The 26,754-nt window shown below is 40.6% G+C and overlaps 1 protein-coding gene across 1 annotated transcript; it reads left to right on the top strand.

The window, feature by feature from the left end:
* Positions 1–5,047: 5,047 nt before the first annotated feature.
* On the top strand, positions 5,048–6,616 carry LOC138886078 (uncharacterized). The gene is made up of 2 exons (XM_070167107.1): positions 5,048–5,137; positions 6,260–6,616. Exons 1-2 carry the CDS (start codon positions 5,048–5,050, stop codon positions 6,614–6,616), a joined length of 447 nt encoding a protein of 148 aa, XP_070023208.1.
* The last annotated feature ends 20,138 nt before the right edge of the window (positions 6,617–26,754 follow it).

Below are 26,754 nucleotides of genomic sequence, written 5' to 3'. Positions count from 1 at the left end.
CCAGGTGTTGATGTCCGGTGCAGCCTCAAATATCTTTACCGCTCCACCTTGCTCGGCTACGGCACAGCCTACACTGCCCAGGCCTGGTTTTGACCCCTCAACTTTCACCTTCCAAACACCCACGTTCCCAATGGAACCTCCTCAGTTTCCCACTTATACTTACTCTCAACCACCCCGATATGAACTCACTGGGGGCAAGAAAAGATCACCAAAACTACTGAGCAAGAAGAGATTGCGAAGAAGATGAGGAGTATGGAACAGAGTCTCAAAAGAATACAGGGCTTGAGTGGACAGAAAAGTGTATCCTATGCCGACTTATGTATGTTCCCTCATGTGCATCTACCATTGGGATTCAAAACCCCAAAATTTGAGAAGTATGATGGACACGGTGATCCTATTGCTCATCTCAAAAGATATTGCAACCAGCTGCGAGGAGCCGGTGGGAAGGAAGAACTCCTCATGGCCTATTTCGGAGAAAGTCTGGTTGGCATCACATCTGAGTGGTACATGGACCAAGATATATCCTGCTGGCACATTTGGGATGACTTGGCTAGAGATTTCATCAGGCATTTCCAGTACAACATTGATATTGCTCCAGATAGGAACTCATTGACAAACTTGAAGAAGAAATCCTTTTCTGAGAGTACGCAATTAAATGGCATGAACAGGCCTCCAGGGTAAAGCCTCTGATGGATGAGATTGAAATGGTCACAGTTTTCCTCCAAGCTCAGGAGGCTGACTACTTCCAAAATATCATGTCCACAGTGGGTAAACCGTTCAATGAAGCCATCAAGATTGGCAAAATGGTTGAAAATGGGTTGAAAACGAGCCGAATTCTAAGCCAATCCACCATCAGAGCTACCTACCAAGCCATTCAGGGTGGGTCTGGAGGAGTGGCGAAGGGCAAGAAAAAGGAAGAAACATCTATGGTAGCATCAGGTGCAAGAAAACACCGTACTCCCAGATCCTTTTTCTCAGAAAGGACCCCGCAACACTACTACCCCCACCAAGACGTATACTATGCTCCTCAACCATACCCGATCATGAATTCTCAAACTTATGTCCGTCCACAACAACAAGCCAATCGGAACCAAGCTCCATTTCCTAGAAACCAGCCTCCTTACCAAAACCACTACAACCTTCGGCCTCCACAAAACAATTTCCACCCTCGTGAACCACCCAAGAGGCCAAATTTTACACAAATTGGGAACCCTACTCCATCTTGTTACCAAAGCTTGTTCAAATGGGTCTGCTACAGCCTGTTCCTCAAACCAGGCAAAACCCAGCATCACCCGCTTACAGAGCCGGTACCCGATGTGCCTATCACTCAGAGGCAGAAGGGCATGACACAAATGACTATTGGACTCTGAAGAGAGCCGTGTAAAACTTGATAGAACAAAGAAAGATAGTGCTAAGGGATGAAGATATTCCCAATGTGACTAACAACCCGCTGCCGGCCTACAACAACGGGCCGGTAATCGGAATGATTTGTGAGGACAAGGAATTTAACCCAGCATTGAAGGCCATCATTGCCATCGCTAATGTACAAAAGAAACCAAAAGCTACTCCGAAGCAAGACAAAGGGGAGGAAAAGAACAAAACCACCCCTCCAAAGTCAGAAAAAAAAGTTGAAGTGGAAATTGGGGCAATGCCTCCCAAAGATGCTGTCCTCTATGTCCCTTGAGGCCGAAAAGAAAAGCAGATGGATTTGAGTCCTCCCAAGAGATTCGAACTGAATAAGACAACCCAAATGTATGTTCCCAAGGAAGTTTATGTGATGCGGGGGCCAATTAATCTACTAAGGTTGAGTGAGCCCGTGGTTATTGGCCGCGCACCACAAAAGCCCATGACGGATCCTACCGCTGTGCCCTGGAATTACAACAAATCAGTGGTGACTTACAAAGGCAAAGAAATGTCGGGAGAAGTTCAAGAAAATAACCCGGCATAAAAGTATTTCAATCTGGAAGAGGTGAACAATGCCACTAGAAAGCGCTTCCCATCTAAGAAGCCCGTAAGTGCCGAAGAAGCGGAGGCCTTCTTTCAAAAGATGAAAATGGCGGATTATGAGGTGATCGACCAGCTTCGAAAATTTCCCGCACAAGTCTCCTTGTTATCTCTGTTGATGAATTCCACCAAACATCAAAAGGTATTGATCAAGACCCTTAACGAAGCATATGTGCCTGGTGAGACTTCTGTAGAGCAATTGGAGAGAATGGACGAAAGATGTTTTGCAATTAACCAGATCTCCTTTAGCAAAAATGGCTTGCCTGCAGAAGGGGCCGCACATAACAGAGCCCTGCACTTGACAGTCAAATGCGAAGGGTACTATGTGAAAAGGGTTATGTTGGACGGAGGCTCTGGGGTAGACATTTGCCCACTCTCAACTTTGTAGTGTATGGAAATTGGTACCGAAAGAATCCGACCCAACAACGTCTGTGTACGTGCCTTTGATGGTATCAAAAGGGACACAATTGGAGAGATTGATTTGATTCTGACCATCGGCCCAGTAGACTTTGAAGTAACCTTCCAGGTTCTGGACATGGACACGTCCTACAATTTTCTCTTAGGAAGGCCGTGGATTCACGCAGCGGGGGCTGTGCCTTCTACTCTCCACCAAATGGTGAAGTTTGAACATGAGGATCAGGAGATTGTGGTTCACGGGGAAGATGAGCAATCGATTTATTGGGACCCGTCAGTCCTATGTCTTGAAGCAAGAGAAGGAAGTGAGCACATAGTCTATCAGGCCTTTGAAATCGTGGTCGCTGATCAGTACGAAGAAGGAAAACCTTGTCCTCAACCCTTCCTTTCTAATGCATCAATCATGGTGGCCAAAGAAATGATCAAGCACGACTACAAACCTGGGAAAGGGCTTGAGAAATTGTTGCAAGGAATAGCTGAACTTATCACCCCGACCGCCAGTGAAAAGTTCTTTGGGGTAGGCTTCTGGCCTACTCCAGCTGATGTAAGATGGGCAGTTGATAGAAAGAACGATGGTTAGGTCTTGCCTCAGCCGGTGCCGCATTTGTACAAAACCTTTGTCAAGCCAAAATACAATGAGGAAGAGGAGGATAAGGCCTTTGCGGCCAAAGAAATTGAAAAAATCTGTGGGGCCATGAGGAAGATACTGTATGAAGCCCAGATGGTTCAACCAGGGGAAGGATCAATCACTGCTGAGGTGCTGTATATGGGACCTAATGCCAAACTGCAGAATTGGAAGGCTACGCCATTCCCAATCAGGCAGGAGTCCCAGTAGACTTGTGCTGCCACGTTTTCTGCATCACGAGTTATTTCAGGGTGTAACTCGGATGTTTTCTTTAGTTTCCTATCTTTTAATTTCCAATGTAAACCCTGTTATCTTCAAATTCAATGAAATGAAATCAATATTTCATCGATCATCTTTCTTTATTCTTTTTGATTTGGTTATTTTTCTCTTTTATTTCTTCTTTCAGTTCTAATAATGCGGCTTTAAATAACATGACATGCTTGCGGACTTCATGCCTAAATCCAAACACGCTGTTTAACTGTGAAGTAATGAACCAAGAACCGGAATATGATGAAGAAGAGGCTTTTAGGGAAATAAATCAAGAATTGGAACAGTTTGAGAATAAACCTAAGCCGAACTTAAATGATACTGAGCCGGTTAATTTGGGTACTTCTGAAGAAATCAGGGAAACCAAGATAAGCATTCACACAGATGAGAAAACCCGGGATGCATTGATCCAACTTTTGTTTGAGTTCAAAGATGTGTTTGCTTGGTCATACGATGACATGCCAGGACTAAGTGTTGCTTTGGTGGTTCATAAGTTGCCAACTTACCCCCATTGTCCCCCTGTCCAGCAAAAGCAAAGAAAGTTTAAAACCGATATCAGTGACAAGATTAAAGAAGAGGTCACAAAATAGTTGAAAGCGGGGTTGATCCGAGTGGTTCGATACACCACATGGTTAGCCAATGTAGTTCCAGTGCTAAAGAAGGACGGGAAAATTCGAGTGTGTGTGGATTACAGAGATTTAAACAAGGCAAGTCCCAAAGATAACTTCCATTTGCCGAACATCCACATCCTTGTTGATAACTGCACCAAACATGAGATACATCCTTCGTGGATTGTAACGCAGGATATCACCAAGTGTTGATGGATGAAGAAGATGCCGAAAAGACAGCTTTTACCACACCTTGGGGTACATACTGTTACAGAGTCATGCCATTTGGTCTGAAGAATGCCGGGGCAACCTACATGAGTGCCATGACTGTCATTTTTCATGATATGATGCACCAAGAGATAGAGGTGTATGTGGACGATGTAATCATAAAATCCAAAACTCAGGACGACCACGTTCGGGACTTGAGAAAGTTTTTTGAGCGGTTGCGCAAATATGATTTGAAGCTGAACCCGGCCAAATGTGCATTTGGGGTACCATCCGGCAAACTTTTGGGATTCATAGTCAGTTAGAGGGGCATCGAGTTGGACCCGGCAAAGATAAAGTGTATTCGAGATTTGCCTCCTCCAAGAACCAAAAAAGATGTTATGAGTTTGTTGGGAAGATTGAACTACATCAGCCGATTCATTGTTCAGTTAACATCCACGTGTGAACCCATATTCAAATTGCTAAAGAACGATGCGGCAATCAAATGGACAAATGAGTGCCAAGAGGATTTTGGTAGAATCAAAGAATATTTGTCGAATCCACCGGTATTGGTCCCACCTGAGCTAAGGAGGCCTCTGTTCTTGTATCTGACAGTCTTGGAAAATTCTTTCGGTTTTGTCCTCGGGCAACATGATGTGACCGGAAAGAAAGAGTAGGCCATTTACTATCTGAGCAAGAAGTTCACCAGTTATGAAGCTAAGTACACTTTATTGGAGAGAACTTGCTGCGCTTTAACTTGGGTCGCTCAGAAGCTGAGGCATTATTTGCAAGCATACACCACTTACCTCATAACCAGGTTGGATCCTTTGAAATACATATTTCAGAAGCCAATGCCCACTGGGAGATTAGCCAAGGGGCAGATCTTGCTCACGGAGTTTGACATAGTCTACGTCACTCCACAACAATGAAAGCCCAAGCGTTAGCAGATCATTTGGCTGAGAACCCGGTTGATGATGAATACCAGCCTTTGAGCACTTACTTCCCAGATGAAGAGGTAAATTCAGCTGAGGCAATATCTGAAGACACCCATGCTTGGAAAATGTTCTTTGATGGGGCGGTAAACACAAAAGGTGTTGGAATTGGGGCGATCTTGATCTCACCCACTGGCCAGCATTATCCAGCCACAACCCGGCTTAGATTTTTTTGCACAAACAACACCTCCGAGTATGAAGCTTGCATTATGGGTATGAACATGGCAATCAACCAAGATGTCGAAGAGTTGTTAATCATGGAGACTCGGATCTGATTATCCGACAAGCTCAAGGAGAATGGGAAACCTGAGATGTCAAGCTTATTCCTTATAGACAACATGTGGAAGATCTTGGCAAGCGATTCAAGTTAATAGAGTTCAGCTACATCTCTCGTTGCCATAATGAACTGGCCGATGCGCTTGCTACTTTGGCCTCGATGCTGCCCTTGGCAATCCAAATCAGGGAAAGACATGGATACTGTAATACAGTTGATGTAGAGACAAATGTTCAGCCATGGTATCATGACATCAAAAGATTTTTGAAAATAAAAGAATACCCCGAGCAAGCCAGTGGGGACCAAAAGAGAGCCATTAGATGACATGCAAGTGGTTTCATTTTGAGTGGTGATGTCTTGTACAAAAGGACCCCGGATCTCAACTTGTTAAGATGTGTTGACGCCGAAGAGGCTGGAAGAATCATGTATAAAGTACACGTAGGAGTGTGCGAACCCCATATGAACGGGTACGTTTTGGCAAAGAAAATACTCCGAGCGGGCTATTATTGGATGACCTTGAAAAAAGATTATTTTAGTTTTGTTCGAAAGTGTCATCAATGTCAGGTGCACGGGGATTTGATTCATGCACCTCCCACAGAACTGCATGCCATGTCAGCACCTTGGCCATTCGTCGCCTGGGGCATGGAAGTCATTGGGCCAATCGAGCCAAAAGCCTCAAATGGGCGTAGATTCATATTGGTCGCCATCGACTATTTTACTAAATGGGTTGAAGCAATCACTCTCAAATCTGTCACCAAGAAAGCTGTGGTAGACTTTGTGCACTCTAACCTCATCTGCCGTTTTGGTATTCCTGCAACTGTCATTACGGATAATGCTGCAAATTTGAATTCATTTGATGAGAGAGATACAGTTCAAGATAACACATCAGAACTCTACTCCTTATCGTCCCAAAGCCAACAGTGCCGTTGAAGCAGCAAATAAGAACATCAAAAAGATTTTGAGAAAGATGATTCAAAGTTCCAGACAGTGGCATGAAAAGTTGCCTTTTGCATTGTTGGGGTATCGCACTACTGTACGCACGTCGGTCAGAGCAACCCCGTACCTTTTGGTTTATAGCACTAAAGACATAATACCCGCGGAAGTTGAAATCCCTTCTCTCCGGATCATTGTGGAAGCTGAAATTGAAGACAGTGAGTGGGTCATAGCCCGCCTGGAGCAGTTAACCCTGATTGATGAGAAGCGAATGGCCGTAGTCTGCCACGGGTAGTTGTACCAACAAAGAATGGCCCGTGCTTACAACAAGAAAGTGCGGCCTAGAAATTTTGAAGTGGGGCAACTCGTTCTAAGGCGTATTCTTCCCCATCATCAGGAAGCAAAAGGGAAATTTGCTCCCAATTGGAAAGGCCCATACATCATCAGAAAGATATTGCCCAGAGGAGGATTGTACTTGCGAGATATCGGAAGAAATGATCTCGAGGCAGCTGTGAACGCAGATGCGGTAAAAAGGTACTATGTCTAGTCCTTCTACAGCAATAGCATTATCTGATTAGGAGGACGAAGACTTTCATTATCGCTACCCCAAACACTCCAATCCCTGAGTTAAGCCTTTTAGACATAGGGCCTCCATTCCCTAGTCGCCTTTTGCCAACATTAGGGCTCCAATCCCTGAGTTGAGCCTTTTAGACATAAGGCCTCCATTCCCTAGTCGCCTTTTTCCAACATTAGGGCTCCAATCCCTGAGTTGATGCTTTTTAGACATAGGGCTTCCATTCCCTAGTCGCCTTTTGCCAACATTAGGGGTCCAATCCTTGAGTTGATGCTTTTTAGACATAGGGACTCCATTCCCTAGTCGCCTTTTGCCAATATTAGGGCTCCAATCCCTGAGTTGATGCTTTTTAGACATAGGACCTCCATTCCCTAGTCGCCTTTTGCCAAAATTAGGGCTCCAATCCTTGAGTTGATGCTTTTTAGACATAGGGCCTCCATTCCCTAGTCGCCTTTTACCAACATTAGGGCTCCAATCCCTGAGTTGATGCTTTTAGACATAGGGCCTCCATTCCCTAGTCGCCTTTTGCCAACATTAGGGCTCTAATCCCTGAGTTGATACTTTTTAGACATAGGGCCTCCATATCCTAGTCGCCTTTTTACCAATATTAGGGCTCCAATCCCTAAGTTGAGATTTAGACATAGGGCCTCCATTCCCTAGTCGCCTTTTTACCAACATTAGGGCTCCAATCCTTGAGTTGATGCTTTTTAGTCATAGGGCCTCCATTCCCTAGTCGCCTTTTACCAACATTAAGGCTCTAACCCCTAAGTTGAGATTTTAGATATAGAGCTCCATTCCCTAATCTTTCCTCCTAAGGACACATGATCCTTACTTTATTGTTTTCAATAGAGAAATAATGTAGGTTTTGGTTACAAATAACTCACAAAATTTTCCTAGAGAAAACTTGGGCAAAAAATTTCGTTCGTTTGTCTGTTTTGGTTTCTGAAAAGGTTTTACTTCGAGACACAGGGTTCGAGATAACCAAAAGAATGAGTCTCAATCCAGAACAAAGAAAAGAAGAAAAAGAACAAAAATAAAGAAGTGAACTCAAAGGTTGAAACAGAGAAGGATGTGGACTGCTCAAGATATGATTGAAGTCACAAGCTTCGCATGTCCCGCCTTGATCCAAAGCTGAAGAAAGAACCAATACCTACCACTGACGAGCATCAAGATTCAGATTGGAGTCCACAACAAAAACCAGCCAAGACTCAAGATCAAGCTTCAAGAGGTTTATAGATAAGAATCTTGTAATTCGTAGTTGATAGGCTTAGCTAGTTTAGCTTTTTATTTTCCATTTTTTGTGTAATAAGGAGCTCAGCAAGCAGTAGCAGCAGCAACAGTAAAATCATAGCTCCCGGTAGTCCCAGCTACCAAAACTTCCAGAACTACACTAACCTGATTCCTTTATAGCCAAGGATATGTAGGCAACCTTTGAAGCAAGGTTCGGTCAGATTCTTTTCAAAAATGCTTCTCATGGAGTGTCAAACGGGCAAAAATCCTTCGTGATTGCGCATTTTATCTTTGCCCAAAAACCCTTTGTGTTTCCGAGCAAAGAGGGGCAGCTGTGCGCACGTGATTTTTACCCTATATGAAATACTCCTATAAAATCCCAAGAAAATAGATTTTTGTTATTTACCATTTTAGGAATTTTGTAGAATTTCATTTAATTGTTTGCATTTTGTGCACGTTTAAGTTTTATTTAAATCATAAAAAATACCAAAATATCACGCATTACATTTAGGATTTAATTTTACATTTTTAGATTAATTAGTAAATTAGTGTTTTATAAAAATGGAAAATCCCCCAAAAGAATAAAAATAAAATAAAATAAAATAAAAATAACTTATTTTTGCCTTCTTTACTATTTAATTTTGAATTTTGGTAATTTTCTTTTAATTTGGCACTTAATTAGTTGTGGTAATTATTATTTAGAGTTAATTAATTTAATTTGGTAGGATAATCTAGTTTTGAGATTTTAATTTAGGTTTTTTTTAAGAAAAAAAAAGGAATTAAAAGAATTTGAAAATAAAAAGAAAATGAAGAAGAAATGAGAAGATTCGAATTTTTGGGCCAAAAAGTTAAAATCCCTCAAGCCCAAATCAATTTTACCCGTCCAAACCCGTTAAATCCGGCCCAGACCACCCCATACCCGGTCCGCCCCACTCAATGACCAAACGACGTCGTTTTCCGTTACCCCTTGATTAGGACCGTCGATCTTAATTGATCGGACGTTCTGGAACTGAATCCCCTCTGATATATATATATGTCCAAATGTTCACCCCTACCCCCACGTCTCTCATCTCTCTCACCCCAGCCCAACAAAAACCCTAAAAGCCGCCCTTATATCCACCCGCCACCAGTGGCGGCACCACCGCAAATCACCACAAAAAATACACCCCTGAATCCTCTCCGCCACCCAACCCCGAATCTCCAATCACCTTCCCTCAAAACTCCTTGGAATGTCTCGAATCTTGATTCAAAGGAGAAACCCTAGTGCCGCCCTTGTTTTCTCCGGTGGCGGCGCCACCTCTGTTCAACCCCAAACTAACACTAGAGGACCTCCAAGGCTACCTCACTCTAAATCCCCATTTGTTTTCCCTCGAATCACCCTAACTCTCGTCGAGTCTTGAATCGAAGTTGAAGCTTTAAAAGCCCAAAATTAGAATCACTTGAATTTGTGGCATGCATGACATAGGCTTCCAGTTTTTCGAGTTTTGAAATCTGATTCAAGGCAAAATTAATGTTATCCGCTTGTTCTTGACAAAGAACAAGCGATTAACATCAATTTTGTTTAAATCAGGGCATCCAGAAGTGGTTATTTGAGTTGGTAAGTCCTCCTTTCTCTTATCTTTTCTGTCCATTTTGTTATTTCACCACTTACTCCTCTTCCTTTCTTCTCATTTTTCGTGAGTAGACTGAAAATTGACCAAGGTTCTGAACCTAGGCTTTTTTTTCTGGATCGATCCATGTCTGTATTTGTTCCGGCTGTGTTTCAGTTTTCCTTTCAAATTTTAAACGTTGCTTTATTCACTCGTCATGCTTAATTGTCACTCATGACTTTAAGCTTCTGATTTTTAGTCGTATGATTAGTTTAATTAGATGTTGTTGACTTGGTAATATAGTTAATTCTAGCTCATTATTTGGTTTAAATCAGTCGTTTAGTTTAGATTTTGGTTTTGAAATCATTTAATTGGCTTCTTCTTCTGTTTTTTATGAGTCACCAAATGGATTTTCTGATTGGCTTTGGGCTTTGGGGTCATTTCTGACTCATTTTCAAGGGAAGCCCGCTCAATTGGGTTTAAGCTATTGGGTCAACTTGACCCATGAGGTAGGCTGGGGTAATTGACCGGGGTTTAAGGGCTAGTTTGGGGAATTTAGGTAAGGGAATCTGTAGTAATTGATTTAGGAAGCTTCCTAGAAGGTGGGAAATGGGGACATGTTTTGAAAAACTGATTTTAAACTAAGGATTCAATAGCAAAAATGAAAATTTGAAAAGGGATAAAGGGCAAATAACTTGACTCATTTCTGCTGCCCTAAGCTCCCTATAAAAGGCATTGTTTCTTTACTCTCAAAAGAGATTTTTTAGAGATTAAAAATTTTGAAAAAATTGAAACGACTGAGTGCTTTCTTTTAAGGAAAATGCTGAAAATAGTTTGAATTTCTACTTGATTTCAAGTTCTGACTCCATTGTGATAAGTCAGAATTTTAAAGGATTAGTAGAAAATCGAGCATTTGGGGTTTTGAATATGGGAGTTGGTTCAAGAATCTGAAGCTTGATTTGCTGATCTTAGCACCATTTCATTGCTGGTTTTGTGTTGGTTTCTGCTGCTGCTTATTGCTGATTCTTCACTTCTTTTTTCCTGTTTTTATCTCCAGGTATTTTCGGCACTATGGACATCACTTAAGTGTAGTTTGAAGTTTGGATCTGGAAATATGATGAAAATTGATGCTATCTGTTGTTGAATCTCATTTCTTCTTCTTTCAATCTCATGTATGGCTGTAATATTTAGCCTTGGAAATGTTCTGATTAGTATATTGATCATGAATTCAAAGCTGTAAGTGGTTTGATTCTTCTGTTTAGTTGTCAGTTTTGTATGAAATTGACTATAGGTGAAAGAAATGCTTTGGTTTGTATTGGGAGTAACATTTAGGTTGGTGTTGAATTGTTTGCTAGCATTTGAATGCTATGTGGTTAAGCCTGATGTTTTGCATTGAGTGTTTGATGTTAGGTATTCTGTTGAAAGGTCTTGGTTAAGGTTTAAAGCTCAATGTAATTGCTTGTGAGTTAGTTTTAGGATTGTATTTAATTAAAAGCTGCACAATTTGGCTTCCCTGTCATTTAGTATCTGAATTCGTGAATAGTATCTACTTTAGATTTGCAATATAGTTTTTGTAGTATTGAGAGCAATAGGTTCTTCTTCTTCTGTAAATCTTAAAATGTGACCACATTACTTGGCTTTTGTTTATCATTTTGTCATGAGTATATTGTTTACTTTGAGCTTGAGGTTTTAAAGTCATTTGGAGAATCAAAATTGTTTGAGCATGAATGTAGTGTGGTCTGTGAATAAGACTAGTTTTATCACATTGCTACTTGGGCTTAATGTCGCTGGCCCAGCATGTGTTGAACTTCCCTTCTCGGCAAGCCTGTCTTCGATCTGGGCTTCAGGATAGGCCCATGTTGCATTCTCATGCCTATTCAGGCTATTGACACTTGGTCGTCAGGCCCATAGCCAGCTTGGATTCCTTCAATAATCAAATATGGGTTCTGTTATTACTAGTTCCGTGGCTATTAAAATTTAGATTAGCTTGGTTTAAAAGTGAATCAGAAGTTGCGTTAGTCTTTTAATTAATTGATTAGATTCTTAAAGTAGATTTGAGGCGTGCCATATTTAAGTAAGATATAGTTATGGCCCTCAAAAGCTTTTGTTTGAATTCCTTTAAAATTGAATCGAGGTGTACTGTGCCAAATAAAATCTCAAAATGCATGGCCCTCGCTTAATTAATATTTAAATCCTTAGAAATCGATGCGTGCCATTTAGTCGAATTTTTTATGGCCCTCGCAAATTTAAAAGTGCGTAGTTGCTTTAGGAGAGCTATTAAAAAAATTATTTTCCTAAACTCGGGTGTGCATTTCATGTGACCCAAATCCAAATCTCAACAACGTTAAATAAAATATGTTGCGGACTGCGGGTGCATTTCATGTGGCATGGTTCAAAGACGTGTTTTAAATAACGTTGAATCTTCCTAAAAATAATTTAAAAGCGGCTAACAAGTTAAAAGTATACCATAGGCTAAAACATGTATTAAAATCAAATAATAGGCCAATTGTAATAGTTTAAGCGACCGTGCTAGAACCACGGAATCCGGGGGTTCCTAACACCTTCCCTCGGGTTAACAGAATTCCTTACTTAGAACTTTGGTTCGCAGACTTTAAAAGAAAAGTCAAAATTCCTCGATTTGGGATTTTAAAATAAACCGGTGACTTGGGACAACAGAAAACAAACCATCCCAAGTGGCGACTCTGAATAAAAATGAATAAATAATCCCATGTCGAATAATGTCACTTTAGTTGGAAAAACTCCCTATATATCCCTTTCGGGGGGTGTAAAAAGGAGATGTGACAGTAGTTAACCATGCAACCCAATCTTAGGCGGTGGGACTCTCCTAATTAGCTTGAAGCCACTATTACACAACTCTGGAACTCACCAGAATTCTTTATCTCTTGTTGACATAACCATATGAAATCAACCGCCAAAATTCTCGGAATCCTTCTGTAAAAACCCCCTTTTTATACTTTGAATCATCAACCACATTTGCACGACCGATCTCTTTGCTGAATAACCCATAGAATTCTTTGCAGAAACTTCATCAACCATGCGACTGCTAGCCTGCTCACAGGGAATAACCCACCTGTGGAAATCACTTCCCGACATCTTCCAACGATGTTGCACGGAGTACAACCACTAAAACATCAATAACCCATCCTGAGTCCGAGCTCTCTCTCTAGCTGCCCAAGTCCATTTATCTCTCGTGGACATCACTTAAATATGCGGTAACAACCTTCCAATTCGAAGTTATATGGTATCCTTCTTCATTTCAAGCAGTTCCTTCTCGTTATATCAAATCTTCTGCCGCATAATAGCCCATACTTCAGATTAACTCCATAGACTCCAATCACTAATCACTAAAATCCCCAAGTCGTTCCGAACTCTCCTTAAAGTGCATAGTCATCCTACCACAAAGCCCATATGCAACTTCGCCACTCTGCCACTTTGGGCAAACTCGCTTCTTTAATCAACTACTCGACCCGCGCTTCTTATACCTGGCCTTCAAGAAATTTTAGCCACCGCCTGACACTTCCCACATGTCCTTCCTCATACTTTGCTACTCAATTGTTGCCTTAAATAAAATCTACCTTCGTAGAACTTGAACCCACAAGTCACTACTAACTCTAAACCTTTCCGAAGATCATATTTCTCGAGCCGTCGACATCAGAAACACCGACTCAATCCTGAACCACCGCACCCCGTGATCTCTGACTATCGCTTCTTCAATACTGTCTCGCAATATCCTGCTCCAAAGGTGAATTGTAGAAGATCATAACACCAACGAATTTAGTACATTCAATAAGGACAACGACACCTTATTATAGCAGAAAACTCCACCACGCCCACAATCACCAAGTCTTGTTACCCCATCAACCCAAACCTAGACATTCTCAGCCCGATTGCCTTTCCCCTTCTGGGAATAAAATACCAAATCTCTAGATCATGCACTGAGTAAACCTCCCTTCAAGTCATTCACTGCCTCTACACGTAGGAAAACATCCTACCATCATATCAATACAGCGGAATAATCGTTCATAAGCATCATGGAGAAACACTCGTACCACATTCGTAGTACAATTACGATTCTTAAATTCTCGATTTACAACAAGCGATTCGCGTCGCATAAGATTGAGTAGGAAGGAAATAAGGGACTAAGCCTCAAGGAATCAAATCGCACGACGAGGAATAAAGAAGGGAAGTACTCCTAACAGCCCTGTAGCCTCCCGAGGATAAGTACAGGCGTACCGATCCGCGAGACTCTACTAGACTTGCTCATGACTCATGAGACCTAAGGGAACCTAGTGCTCTGATACCATATTGTCACGACCCAAAATCCACCAAGGGTCGTGATGTCTCCGGACACTACTGTCGGGCAAGCCAACCAAATTACTTGATTAAGTTCTCATTTTAATTTTTTTTGAAAACTAAGATTTTTCCTTTAATGTTACTAGTAAAAGACAATCTTTACAATGTAAATAAAAGAATACTTGGAAGTAAATACAAGATACCCAATAATCATCCCAAAACCCGATGCCACAAGTGCATGAACATCTACTAAGAAGGAAATAAAATACAATAACCGTCCGGAGTACAATATTAGACAGGAAATAAAAACATATAACTAAAAGAGACTCTGCTGGCTACGGGTCACCTCGAGAAGTGCAGCTCACCTAAGTCTCTGTATCAACCATACTGCTACGCCCAGTAGGCCACTAGAGATACATATGCCTATGCAGCAAAAATGCACAGAAGTGTAGTATGAGAAAAACAACGTGTACTTAATGAGTATCCCGTCTAATCTCGAAGAAGTAGAGACGAGATGTCAACTTCGACACTTACTAGTGGTCCAATAACGTTATATCGATAATATAGTAAATCTGGGATTTTTAATAACATGATTATAATTCAATGGAATGAAGCAAGTAAGCAATTCTTTCTTTTATAGAAAATTTCCAAATTTCTCTTCATCATTTAAACATAATTTCATAAGCCGAGGAGAAGGCAACAACGACTTCAATGAGTTTCAAGGCAAGCAGTACAAGCAGGCGCAAATCATGCCAAGGTCGTACGGCCCGATCCAATAATATTTAAACTGTGCACTACCGAGGGTCGAACGACGCGAACCATATATGCATCTATTTAATCTGCCGAGGCGTTTGACCCACTCCAAAAATAAACACATACAGACTGACAACCAAGAAGTCCACACGAAAATTTTTTCCAAAGAAAGCCAATCCTCTTTTAACCATTTAAGAAAAATGAAGTTTAATCAGTTTAGAAATTCATTTACTAATTCAATGTGATTTAAACAACTCAAGCTATCAATAACTTCACAAATAATCCAAGTATAACATGCTCTTGGGTCCTAAACTACCTAGACAATAACATAATAGTAGCTACGCACAGACTCTCGTCACCTCGTGCGTACGTAGCCCTCACAAATAGGAGCATATAACCAATTAACTCACCTATGGGGACAATTCCCTCTGACAAGGTTAGAAAGGAGACTCACCTCGCTCCGAAGATCCATAACCGACATTCCACGCTCTTCCGAAGACTCAAATTGATGCACAACGCTCCAAAATTAGTCAATAATTATGCAAATTCATTAATATACGCTCAATTAATCATTACAATCCAATTTATAACAATTCCTAACCCCGATCGAAAAGTTGACAAAATTGCCCTCGGGCCCACGTGCCCGGATTTCGAATTTTTTTGAAGATTAAGCTTACCCATAATTCCATGAACTCAAATATATAATTACTCTCAATTCCATACCCAAAATCGTAGTTAAATTCCAAGAATATAAATTTCTAGGTCTTTCTACCAAAACCCCAAATTTCTACCAATTTACATGCTAAAATCCATACATAATCGATGTATTTAACTCAAGATAGGTGGGGTTAGCTTACCTTATTATTGATGAAGAAATTCCCCTCTTGAAGCTCTCCAAAATCGCCCCAACAAGAGTAAAAATGGAGGAAAATATCCAAAACCCCCGATTTTAAAGACACTTACTACCTCAGCAGTTTCCGCACCTGTGGTCCCTCGACCGTTTCTGCAGTTCCACAGGTGCGGCCCCACTACCGCATCTGTGGTCCTTCCCAGGCTGCCCTTTTTCTGCTTCTACGTCTTCTCCACTGTAGGTGCAGTCCCGCATCTGCGGTCCCTTCACTTCCAGTCCAAAACCGCATTTGCGGCTCTTCTGGCCGCTTCTGCGGCTCCGCACCTGCGGCCCAATTCTCGCAGGTGCGGTTATGATAGCAACCAGCAAGTTCAGCCTTCCAAAAATTCTATTTTCGATCCGTTAACCACCCGGAGTCCACTCGAGGCCCTCGAGACCCCAACCAATCATACTAACCAGTCCTAAAACACATTACGAACTTATTCGAGGCCTCAAATCATATCAAACAATGCAAAAATCATGAATCGACCTCCAATCCAAGCTTTATGAACTTTAGAATTTCAAAATTCAATTTTCAATGTTTAAACCTATCAAATCACGTCCGATTGACCCCAAATTTTGCACACAAGTCATATTTGATACTACGGACCTACTCCAACTTCCGAAATCGAAATCCGACCCCGATATCAAAAAGTCCACTTCCGGTTAGCCAAATGACTTCAAAATGACCTACGGACCTCCGAATTCACTTCTGATCGCGCTCCCAACTCTAGAATCACCATACGGAGCTATTCTCAGACTAGAAATCCCAAACGGACACCGATAACACTAAAATGCGCTTCGACCCAAACTTATGAAATTTTTTCCAAAATGCTAACTTCCACAATAGGCGCCAAAACGTTCCCGGTTTATCCAAAACCCGATCCGGACATACTCCCAAGTCCGAAATCATCATACAAACCTGCTGGAACCTTCAAATCCTAATTTCGAGGTCGTTTACTCACAAATCTGATCTTAGCTAATTCTTTCAATTCAAGGCTTCTAAAATGAGAATTTTCTCCAAATCAACTCTGAACTTCCCGAAGCCCAATTCCGACGATGCGTACAAGTCATAATACCTGAAGTGAAGCTGTTCATGGCCTCAAACCGTCGAAGAACGGGCCAAAGTTCAAAACGACCGGTCGGGTCGTTACAGATAATAGACCTAAGGTACTTAAACTATCTCTCTTAGGGATGACTTGTGTGTCAAGCCTCACGTCCATGTCCTATTCATTGGACCCGTCACTGAACTTACACTCCAATTATTCTGTCTTAGTCCTACTCAACTTGAAATCCTTAGACTCTAGGGTCTGTATCCAAACCTTTAGTTTTACGTTTACACCACCTTGCATATAGTCAATCAATACCAAATCATTTGCAAATAATATGCACCAAGGCACTTTCCCTTGAATGTGATACGTCAGCATGTCCATCGCCAAGGCAAATAAAAATGGGTTAAGAGCTGACTCCTGGTGCAAACCCATCATAATTGAAAAGTGATCCAAGTCCCCCTTCCCCTGCCCTCACTTGGGTTTTAGCTCCATCGTACATGTCTTTAATCACCAGAGTGTAAGAAACAAGAACATCTCTAGCCTCCAAGCATCTCCATAGAACCTCCCATGGGGCTTTGTCGTATGCTTTCTCTAGGTCAGAACACCACATACAAGTCCCTCTTCCTATCTCTATACTGCTCCACCAACCTCCTTACAAGGTGAATGGCTTCAGTAGATGAATGCCCTGGCATGAACGCGAATCGGTTTAGAGAAACAGACACTCTCCTCCTCACCCTCGATTCCACCACCATCTCCTAAAATTTCATAGTGTAGTTTAGCAGCTTGATACCCCTATAGTTGTTGTGATTTTGGATATCACCCTTGTTTTTGTATAATGGAATCATCACACTCCATCTCTATTCTTCATGCATCCTCTTCATCCTAAAAATGATGTTAAGCAACTGGGCGAGCCATTCCAAGCCTGCCCTGCCCACACTCTTTCAAAATTCCATCGGGATCTCGTCTAGCCCAGTCACTCTTCCCCTGCTCATGTTACGCATAGCCCCTCGACCTCCTTAATTTTTATACGCTTATAATAACTAAAATCTTGACAACTCTCGAAGTGCTCCAAATCACCCAACTCATTGACTCTGTCCCTTCTTCATTTAGGAGGTTATGGAACTATGGTTGTCATCTACGTCTAATATACGCCTCTTCCACCAATACTCTACCTTCCTCATTTTTGACGCACTTTACTTGTTCACGGGCCTTCCTTTCTCTCGCCTTGGCTAGCCTATACAACTTTTTGTCCCCACATTTGTCCCTAAGCCCTTCATACAAATGCACAAACGCCTCAGTCTTAGCCGCCGTAATTGCTAACTTTGCTCCTTCTTGGCCTTCTTGTACCCCTCCCTATTCGTCCTCTTCTCCTTCTCGTCCGTGGTCTCCATAAACTTCATATATGCTGCTTTCTTGGCTTCTTCTTTTCCTTGGACCTCACTATTTCGCCACTAGTCCGCCTTGTGCCCACCAGAGTAACTCTTCAAGACCCTTAGCACCCCTTTAGAAGCTTTTGTAATGCAGTTCGCTGTCATTTTTCACATATCACTCGCGTCCCCACTACTCCTCCATGCCCCCATAGGCACCAATTTCTCCCCCAACCATAGAAAATATCAAAAAGCACGTTCACATATAAAATAATAGATTCACGCGCAATATTTATACCAATAATAGGTATTCTTACATACACTATAATCACTAAACCATATAATACTAATCGAGATAGCTACAGAATAAATTAAAATAGATATTATTTACCAACAATTAGCCATTAAGCCATGCTATAAAAAAAATAGCCAAAAGAAAGTTGCCAATGATGTACAATATTCCTGTAAACTAAAGAAACCAGTTGATTTGTCTTGCCGAAGCAATGCATAAAACACTTGAAGATTGTTCTCAAAATCACGCCATGATGGATTTTGCTTATTTGTCGACAACTAGTTGTTTGACAGTCAATTTTGACCCTCATTTTAAAATTAATTTTTATACTTGATGATTTGCAATGAATATATTGAAAATATTTTCAACCAATAATACCTATTTTACAAAATTTAATTAAGTATTACTCCCTTTGTTCCAATTTATGTGAACTTGTTTGACTATGCACGAAATTTAAGAAAAAATAAAGACTTTTGAAATTTGTGATTTTAAACAAGTCAAAGGGGGTCCAGAGTATTTGTGTGATTATAAAAACTTCTCATTAAGGGTAGAATTGGAAGTTTAAGCTAAATTATTTTCAAATTTAGAAAGGGGTCATTCTTTTTGGAATGGACCAAAAGAAAAATATGTTCACATAAACTGGAATGGAGGGAGTAGTTTTTGAATCTAATAATTTAGTATTATTATTATGTAAATATAAATATAACATGCTTACTATTTTATTAAAATAACTTTTATATACACCAGCAAGCTTTATAATTAATTGAATGAATTACTCCTTAATTTCTAGTTAATTAGACTATTATGTTAATAATTCAAAAATAGTGTCGTAATGTAAAAGACAAGGTATTTCACAAATAATTAATTGCCAAAATTAGTAGTATATTTGATAATTATAATTTGTACTACATTTTACTTCAAAAGATTAAGTTTATTTAAATTAATTTCAAAGGGATTAAAAGGTTATAATTGCAATTCTTTAATTAAACATAGAGTGACTACCATTTAAATTAATTTTGGCCCAAACAACCAAGACCAATACGAAATGATCCAATCCAAACAACCCCTCCAATCTACCTTGGCAATCCATGCCATTACCTTTCAGCCAATTATATCACGCCATGTCACATGTCTCCAGCACACACAAAACAAACACAATTAATCTAGATCGTCCATTCTTAGATCAACGGTGCCCGATGATTTTGTACTCCACTCTCTTTTTAATTTGAAGCACCCAGTAGATTTAATCATAGCTGTTGGATCACAAGTGTTACACCCCATGTTTTCGTACATGAGAGTATTCGTAAGTCAATTGATGTAAGCTCAAAAATGAGATCAAATTTGAAAGTACATAAAGTAATTTAATCATGTTACAATGGAGATTACTAATATTTAATATCATGAATACCAAGTACCAAGAGGGTTTGAAGGCTTAGAAGCTAAACGAATTGAAGAAAAATAAGTTTCGTCGAAAGTCGACAAGTTGGGAATGTTGTAACATATACTTTTGGGGCGAGAATAGGGTGTTTAAAATTATAAGGAGATTTTGTTATGAGTTATTTTAGTCGTATGATAGACGTGTATTATGATTTGAAGTCAAGCAAGTTATGGAACAAAAGTTGAAAAAGGTCATCACAAGTTACATTCATAAATGTGTTGAAACTTAGGTCAAATGTAACTGCGATTGTCTCCCAATATACTTAGAGTTATGGGGTGTTCCTGTCATGACCCAATCCCCGAACCCGGTCGTGATGGCACCTCTCGTGAAGACAAGGCCAACCAGGCCAAAACGGAACACCTCTTTTAAACAGTTAATCATCATAAACGGTAATAACATATAATATAATACTCATAAATTGCAGAATTTAACGATAATAACCGCAAGAACCATCCCGACACATGCCCAATCCGGGGTGCCACAAGTCATGAGCTACTATAAAATCTGCTATAGGTCTACAAAGTACGGAATCTGATACATCAGTCTAAAGAAAACATAAATGATAGAGGATAAGAGAGATAAGGGGTTGCGGACGTCAACAACTACCTCATAACTCCAAATCACTGCCTAGCCTGGAAGGAATCAGCGCTCAGGTGCGGACTCTGCTATGCCTGAATCTGCACACACAGTGCAGGGAGTAATGTGAGTACTTCGACTCAGTGAGTAATAATTATAAATAATGGCTGAAAGTATGAAAACATGTAAAGGCACAAAGTAATTCCATACCAAGCAGTAAAATCACTTAAAGCAATAAATCAGTGAAGAAATCAAATGATATTCATTTTAAAACAAGTAAAACCAGTAATTTAACAGGTAAATAACAAGTAGAAATCCGCCTCTCGGGCACAATATCAATCGCTCAGCATAGTATCAGCCCCTCGGGCCCACTCTCAGTACAGTATCAGCCCCTCGAGCTCAGTATCAATCACTCAGAACAGTATCAGCCCCTCAGGCTCACTCTCAGAATAGTATCAGCCCCTCGGGCTACCTCACAATCACTCATATCAGCCCCTCGGGCATAACATCAATCACTCAGAACAATGGGTACCCGCGCTCACTGTGGGTGTGTAGACTCCGGAGGGGCCCTTACGGCCCAAGCGCTATATCAAGCTACCTCGTGGCATCATCACTCAGCATATCCTCACATCACTCAAGCCACCGCGTGGCATATAAAGTATCTCAGGCCCTCAGCCTCATATCACTCGGCCTTACATCACTCAAGCCACCGCGTGGCATAAATAGTAACTCAGGCCCTCGGCCTCATATCACTCAACATATCCTCATATATGGCCCTCAGCCTCACTCAGTCCAAAAATAATCACAATCCCCTTGGGCATTAGTAAAATAGTAGTTCTCAGCCCAAAACATGATGTAGAAATATCATTTAAGTTTCAAATCTGAGTAAAAATGGCTGAGTTTGTAAAACAGTAGATATCAACAGGACTGAGTTCAAATAATAAGTCAAGCAGTGAGGGAAACAGTGATAAAAATCCCCGAAGGGTTCAAATAGTTGGCATGAAGCCAAAATATGGCAATCAACCCAAATCATGATGATAACAAATGAATTTTAGTCAAATATGCGGTAAAATCACCAATCAGGACGGACCAAGTCATAATCCCTAGTAGTAAAAGACCCCACGCTCATCATCCAGCGCGTGTCTCACCTCAATATAGCACTACAATGTGCAAATCCGGGGTTTCAAACCCTTAGGACATCATTTAAAACCATTACTCACCTCGAACTGGCTAATTCTCTAGCTCGCGATGCCTTTGCTCCTCGAATTGGCCTCCACGCGCGTCGAATCTATCCAAAATCAGAACGAATACATCACAGTATGCTAAGGGAACAAAGCCCAAGGGAAAACATTCGAAAAATATCAAAAATCCTGAAATTAGCAAATCCCGAGCCCCGGGCCCACATTTCGAAAGTGGGTAAAATTTACATTTTCAGAATCCTCATACCCTCACGAGTCTAACCATACCAAAATTATCCAATTCCGATACCATTTGCTCCTTCAAATCATCATTTTACATTTTTGAAAGGTTTCACAATTTTCTTCCCAAATTCCATCCCAAATCACAAATTAAATGATGAATTCAATGATAGATTCATGTATTCTAGCCAAATCTGAGTTAAAATCACTTACCCCGATGAATTTCTTGAAAAACCGTTGAAAAATCGCCAAAATCCGAGCTCTCTAGGTCAAAATATTAAATAAAACCCAAAACCTCATATTTATAGGGTACCCCTCAGGTTCCAGCCTCCGCGGGCCGCACCAAAACGACCGCGGTCCGCGCAAGCCAGTGCGGTCCACACAAACACAACCGCGGCCGCACAGGTCTTCCTCTGCAGTGACATGCTTTAGTATTTTGACCATAAAGTCTGCTACAGATGTCCATATTGCGATATCTTTATCTTTCTGGAAACTAGACACGAAGGGCTACAACTTTCGTTTTTGAATCATCTCAAAATTCTTTGTGGATAAAAAGATATGAGCTTCCGAAGTTGGACCGATGATCTGCAGATCTTCATGACCGCGGCCGCGGTCAACACTAAGCCAGCGCGCCCAACACTAAGCCAGCGCGCCCAACACTAATTCTACCGCGGCCAGCGCTAACAATTCTGCCCCCATCCATTTTCTAAGTTCTGAAATGTCCGTGCTCGCTCAAAACTCACCCGAAACACACTCGGAGCCATCAGACCTCAACCCAAACATACCAACACCTCCCATAACATCATTAACACCTAGTCGAGTTTTCGAACCACTCCGAACAACATCAAAACAGAAATCAACTTCGGATTCAAGCCTAAGAACTGCAAGAACTCTTAAATTATGCTTTCGATCAAAAAGTCTATCAAATCTCGTCCGAATGACCTGAAATTTTGCAGGCACATCCCAAATGACACAATGAAACTACTGGAACTCTCGGAATTCCATTCCGACCCCTATATCAAAATCTCACCTATCGACCGGAAAGCGCCGAAATCTCAATTTCGCCAATCCAAGCCTAAACCTTCCATGGACTTCTAAAATGCATTCCGATCACGCTCCTAAGTCCCAAATCACCTAACGGAACTAACCAAAATCATAAAAATTCCCATCCGAGATCAAATACACATAAGTCCAATTTTGGTCAACCCTTTCAAATTTTAAGCTTTCAACTAAGACTGTTCTTCTAAATTCATTCTGATTAATCTGAAACCCAACACAAACAATTTACATAAGTCATAATACACCACACAGGGCAAGTCATGCACGAGAACTGGCGGGCGAAATGCAAAAGCTCAAAGCGACCGGTCGGGTCGTTACAGTTCCAACCATCAAATTGAAGCTCTATGAGTCTATTTTCCAACGCATTAAACTTTTTATCAATACAACATTAGGGTAGAGAGATATATGCTATTTTGCGAGACTGTGTAGGCTACTAGGTGACAAGTAGGTGTGTCACCTACTTGGTTAAATGAGAGCCTAAAAAGAGGCAATTTCGGGTCAGCCAAAGAGCCCATTTAAGGGCTTATCTCCTGCAATATAAACCTCATTATATATCATAAATAACAATACCTAAACCCCTGCAAATTTACTCCCAAAAATTACCCACATACCCTAATTGATTTTCTCTCCCTTTCAAGTTCTAATTGGGAGTAAAACCTAGAGTTTGAAGAACCAAAATAAAGGGCTGAGAGTTATCCAACAAATAAGGTAAGTTTACTGTTTTATTTCATCCATTTTTTCTGCTGTAAATACATGGTAAGTATTTTTATACTTGTAAGAACTCGCGGGACGGTGATCGGAAGCCGTGAGTTCGAGTTATTCACTTGTAGCGGACTGTTTTGTGGACTGTTTTGTGTTGATGTTGGGCTGTACATTTTACTACTATTTTGTGGAGTTTTGGAGGAGGAAGGGTGTGGAGAAACACCATATAGATGAAGTGTGGTTGGGCTGCTCGTTCGTCGTAACATTTTCGGGTCGTTTGACAGTAGTACGGTGGTCGTTTTGTATATGAAAAGATTGGAGTGTGTTGGGCTATTTGTAGTATTTGATGGTGTAATATAAGGCTGTAAAATAATGTATATATATTGTTATTGTTGTGTTATTGTGTTGTTGGAGTTATCTTAAATTTGAAGAAAGTAAGGATTATAGGGGAAATGCTGCCCGTTTTTATACAAAATATGCTTGTCGTCCATGGTGTGATAGTTGTGCCTTTCATCACTTGATGATAGTATTATTATCATTGTTGTAGATTAAGGTGCGAAGAGGCGAGTTGAACTTGGTGATTGGAAAGATTGTGATAAGGTATGTTAAGGCACTTCCTTCTTTCTTTTGGCATGATCTAAAGTGAAATGAATACGTTATTTCATAACGGATCTACTCCTAGCAACTAAGGTTGCCCATGTTGTTATTTTCTTATAAAATTATTCTAAGAAATTGTGTATGATCCTTGAATCATACTGAGGTTCATATTGAGGGTATGGATGTCCATAATGTTAATCGAAGGTGCAACGACGTTAAGTCACTCCGAAAGGTTTAGAACGTGATTCCACGAGTCTAGCATGCATTATATATAGTATTCATTTTACTCTACCGAGCCACGCTATAGTCGGCCAGGTACGATTCTACCGAGCCTTATGATGGCCGGGTACGTATTATGCATTTTATATAAGTAGCCCCCAGAGGCACTCAGATGTTATAGGTTGTATCTCCTCTGTCTCTCTTTATATTACTGTTCTTGTTTATGTTTTCCTACCTTACATACTCGGTACTTTATTCATACTGATGTCCCTTTTTCCTGGGGACACTGCATTTCATGCCCGCAGGTCCCGATAGATAGGTTGACATTCCTCATAGTAGGCTATTAGCTCAGCGGAAGGTGTTGGTGCACTCCACTTGCTCCGGAGTTTCCTATTTAGTCATTATGATTTGGACATGTATTGATTGATATGGCGGGGCCCTGTCCTGACCTTTATGATGAGTATGTACTCTTAGAGGCTTGTAGACAGATGTCATGTATGTGAAAGATTGTATGGCCTTGTCGGCCTATGTTCAGTGTACGAGTGTTCATTTTGGTCTTATAGGACCGTATGTCACATGTATAAGTTTGTATTACATGTTGGGTCATCCTATGTCAAGTATTCCCTTATGTTTTATTCTGGTTATATCATGATGACCCTTCCGGCCCATTTAACCATAATAGTATGATAAGAAAGATATGTTACATTGGTACTCGATTGAGTAATGCACCGGGTGCTTGTCGCGGCCCTCCGATTTGGGTCGTGACAACAAGAATCCAATGACCACCAAAATTCTCCATAAAAACCGTTTAAGCCCCAAATTATCAAGACCGTTGATCTAAAAGATCAACGGCCAAGATCCCTTCACCTAAGCATAACCTAGAGACGACATCCCAAACCCCCTAACACTAAAAATATTTCCCCCTCAGCCGGCCACCCTAATATCTCAAAATGCTCTCTAATTTCCTTCTGCCCCAACCTGTTAATCACCAAAACCTTGCACAAATTTGTGCAAGGTCGTCTCAATCGAAGCCTGACACACTCACCTTGTCTCTATGCCGCGAATCTCGGTTGTTTATTTCCCCTTTCACTGATTGAATTCGAAATCCTCAAATCTGAATCCTAGACCAAAAGAATGAAATTCTAAATCTCCCGATTTCTCTTATGCTCCATCAAATCGGAGCATGCTTGAGGATTTCTCAAAGCTTCATCATGTTAATCGATATCCAGAGGTCAAACGCAATGATCTCTGGACATTGGAGTCTTAGCCAATGTATTTTTCTCATCAACGATCGTTTCTGATCCACACAAGCCTAGGTAAAACTCCTTCATTGATTATCCCTATGTTCTTTCTGATTTCACCCGATTATGCTCACATCATCAACTTATTGTCATATTCCACTCACAATTTGAATCTGTTGAAACCCTAAGACATTGAATGTCCCTATAAATAGGGTCTTCAATGCTCTCACCTAACAAGCACGAAAACACCTAAAAACAGAAGAAATCCATACGCAATAGAAGTAGTGTTTAGAACTCTTTCGACTAAGGCTAAGTTCTTACTCAATTTTTTATTTTTCTTTAGTTATTAGTTACTCATTGATTGAAGTTTTGAGTTCTTTAGCACAAATGAATCAATGAATACCAATTCAAATAGGTAGTTCCCTTACACAAAGTAAGGCAAGATACTTACCTTAACTAGGCCAACTCAACCCTCGGAAATTGCTTTTCCCTTAAAACTCACCTCCATACGGCTCAAATCTATCCAAAATTGATTTTATATCATAAACCAACGCAAGAGAAAATAATTACAATAAATAAAGCTTTGATTTTTACACTTTTTCTAAGAAGTCAACAAAAGTCAACCTGGGACTCGCCCGGTCAAAACCTGAGTCCAATGGTAGATTCCAACTACCCATGACCCCACAAATTCATATATGTTATTAGTTTCAAAATCCAAGTACAAATCAACTCTCAAAACTCAATTTCTTATTTGTCAAAAACTTGATAAGGTTTCACATATTTTCACTTTGATTCACATGATTTTGATGTTAAAATCTAAGATATATTGATGGAATATGATTAGAAATAGAGTAGAATCAATTTCCCAAAATTTGTAGGTGAAAATCCCCTCTCCAAATCGCCTCCTACCGAGTCTAGAGTTCTAAAATGATAGAATATGAGATGGAATCCCGATTTTCAGCTGTTTTGGTCAGCTGCTGATGTTGCAATTGTGACATCCGTTCGCAATTTGCAAAATAATTCTCACAAATGTGGTCACTATCAGTTCTATAAGGAGGTCTCAATTGCGACTCTGGCTTCGCATTTGCAAAGCATGTCTCCATCGCAAATGCGACAGTTTTGT

This window comes from Nicotiana sylvestris, chromosome 2 (genome assembly GCF_000393655.2).
Source record: "Nicotiana sylvestris chromosome 2, ASM39365v2, whole genome shotgun sequence".
Taxonomy (NCBI): Eukaryota; Viridiplantae; Streptophyta; class Magnoliopsida; order Solanales; family Solanaceae; genus Nicotiana; species Nicotiana sylvestris.
The sequence above is the reverse complement of the archived record's forward strand: the minus strand, read 5'-3'. Positions and strand labels throughout refer to the sequence as shown.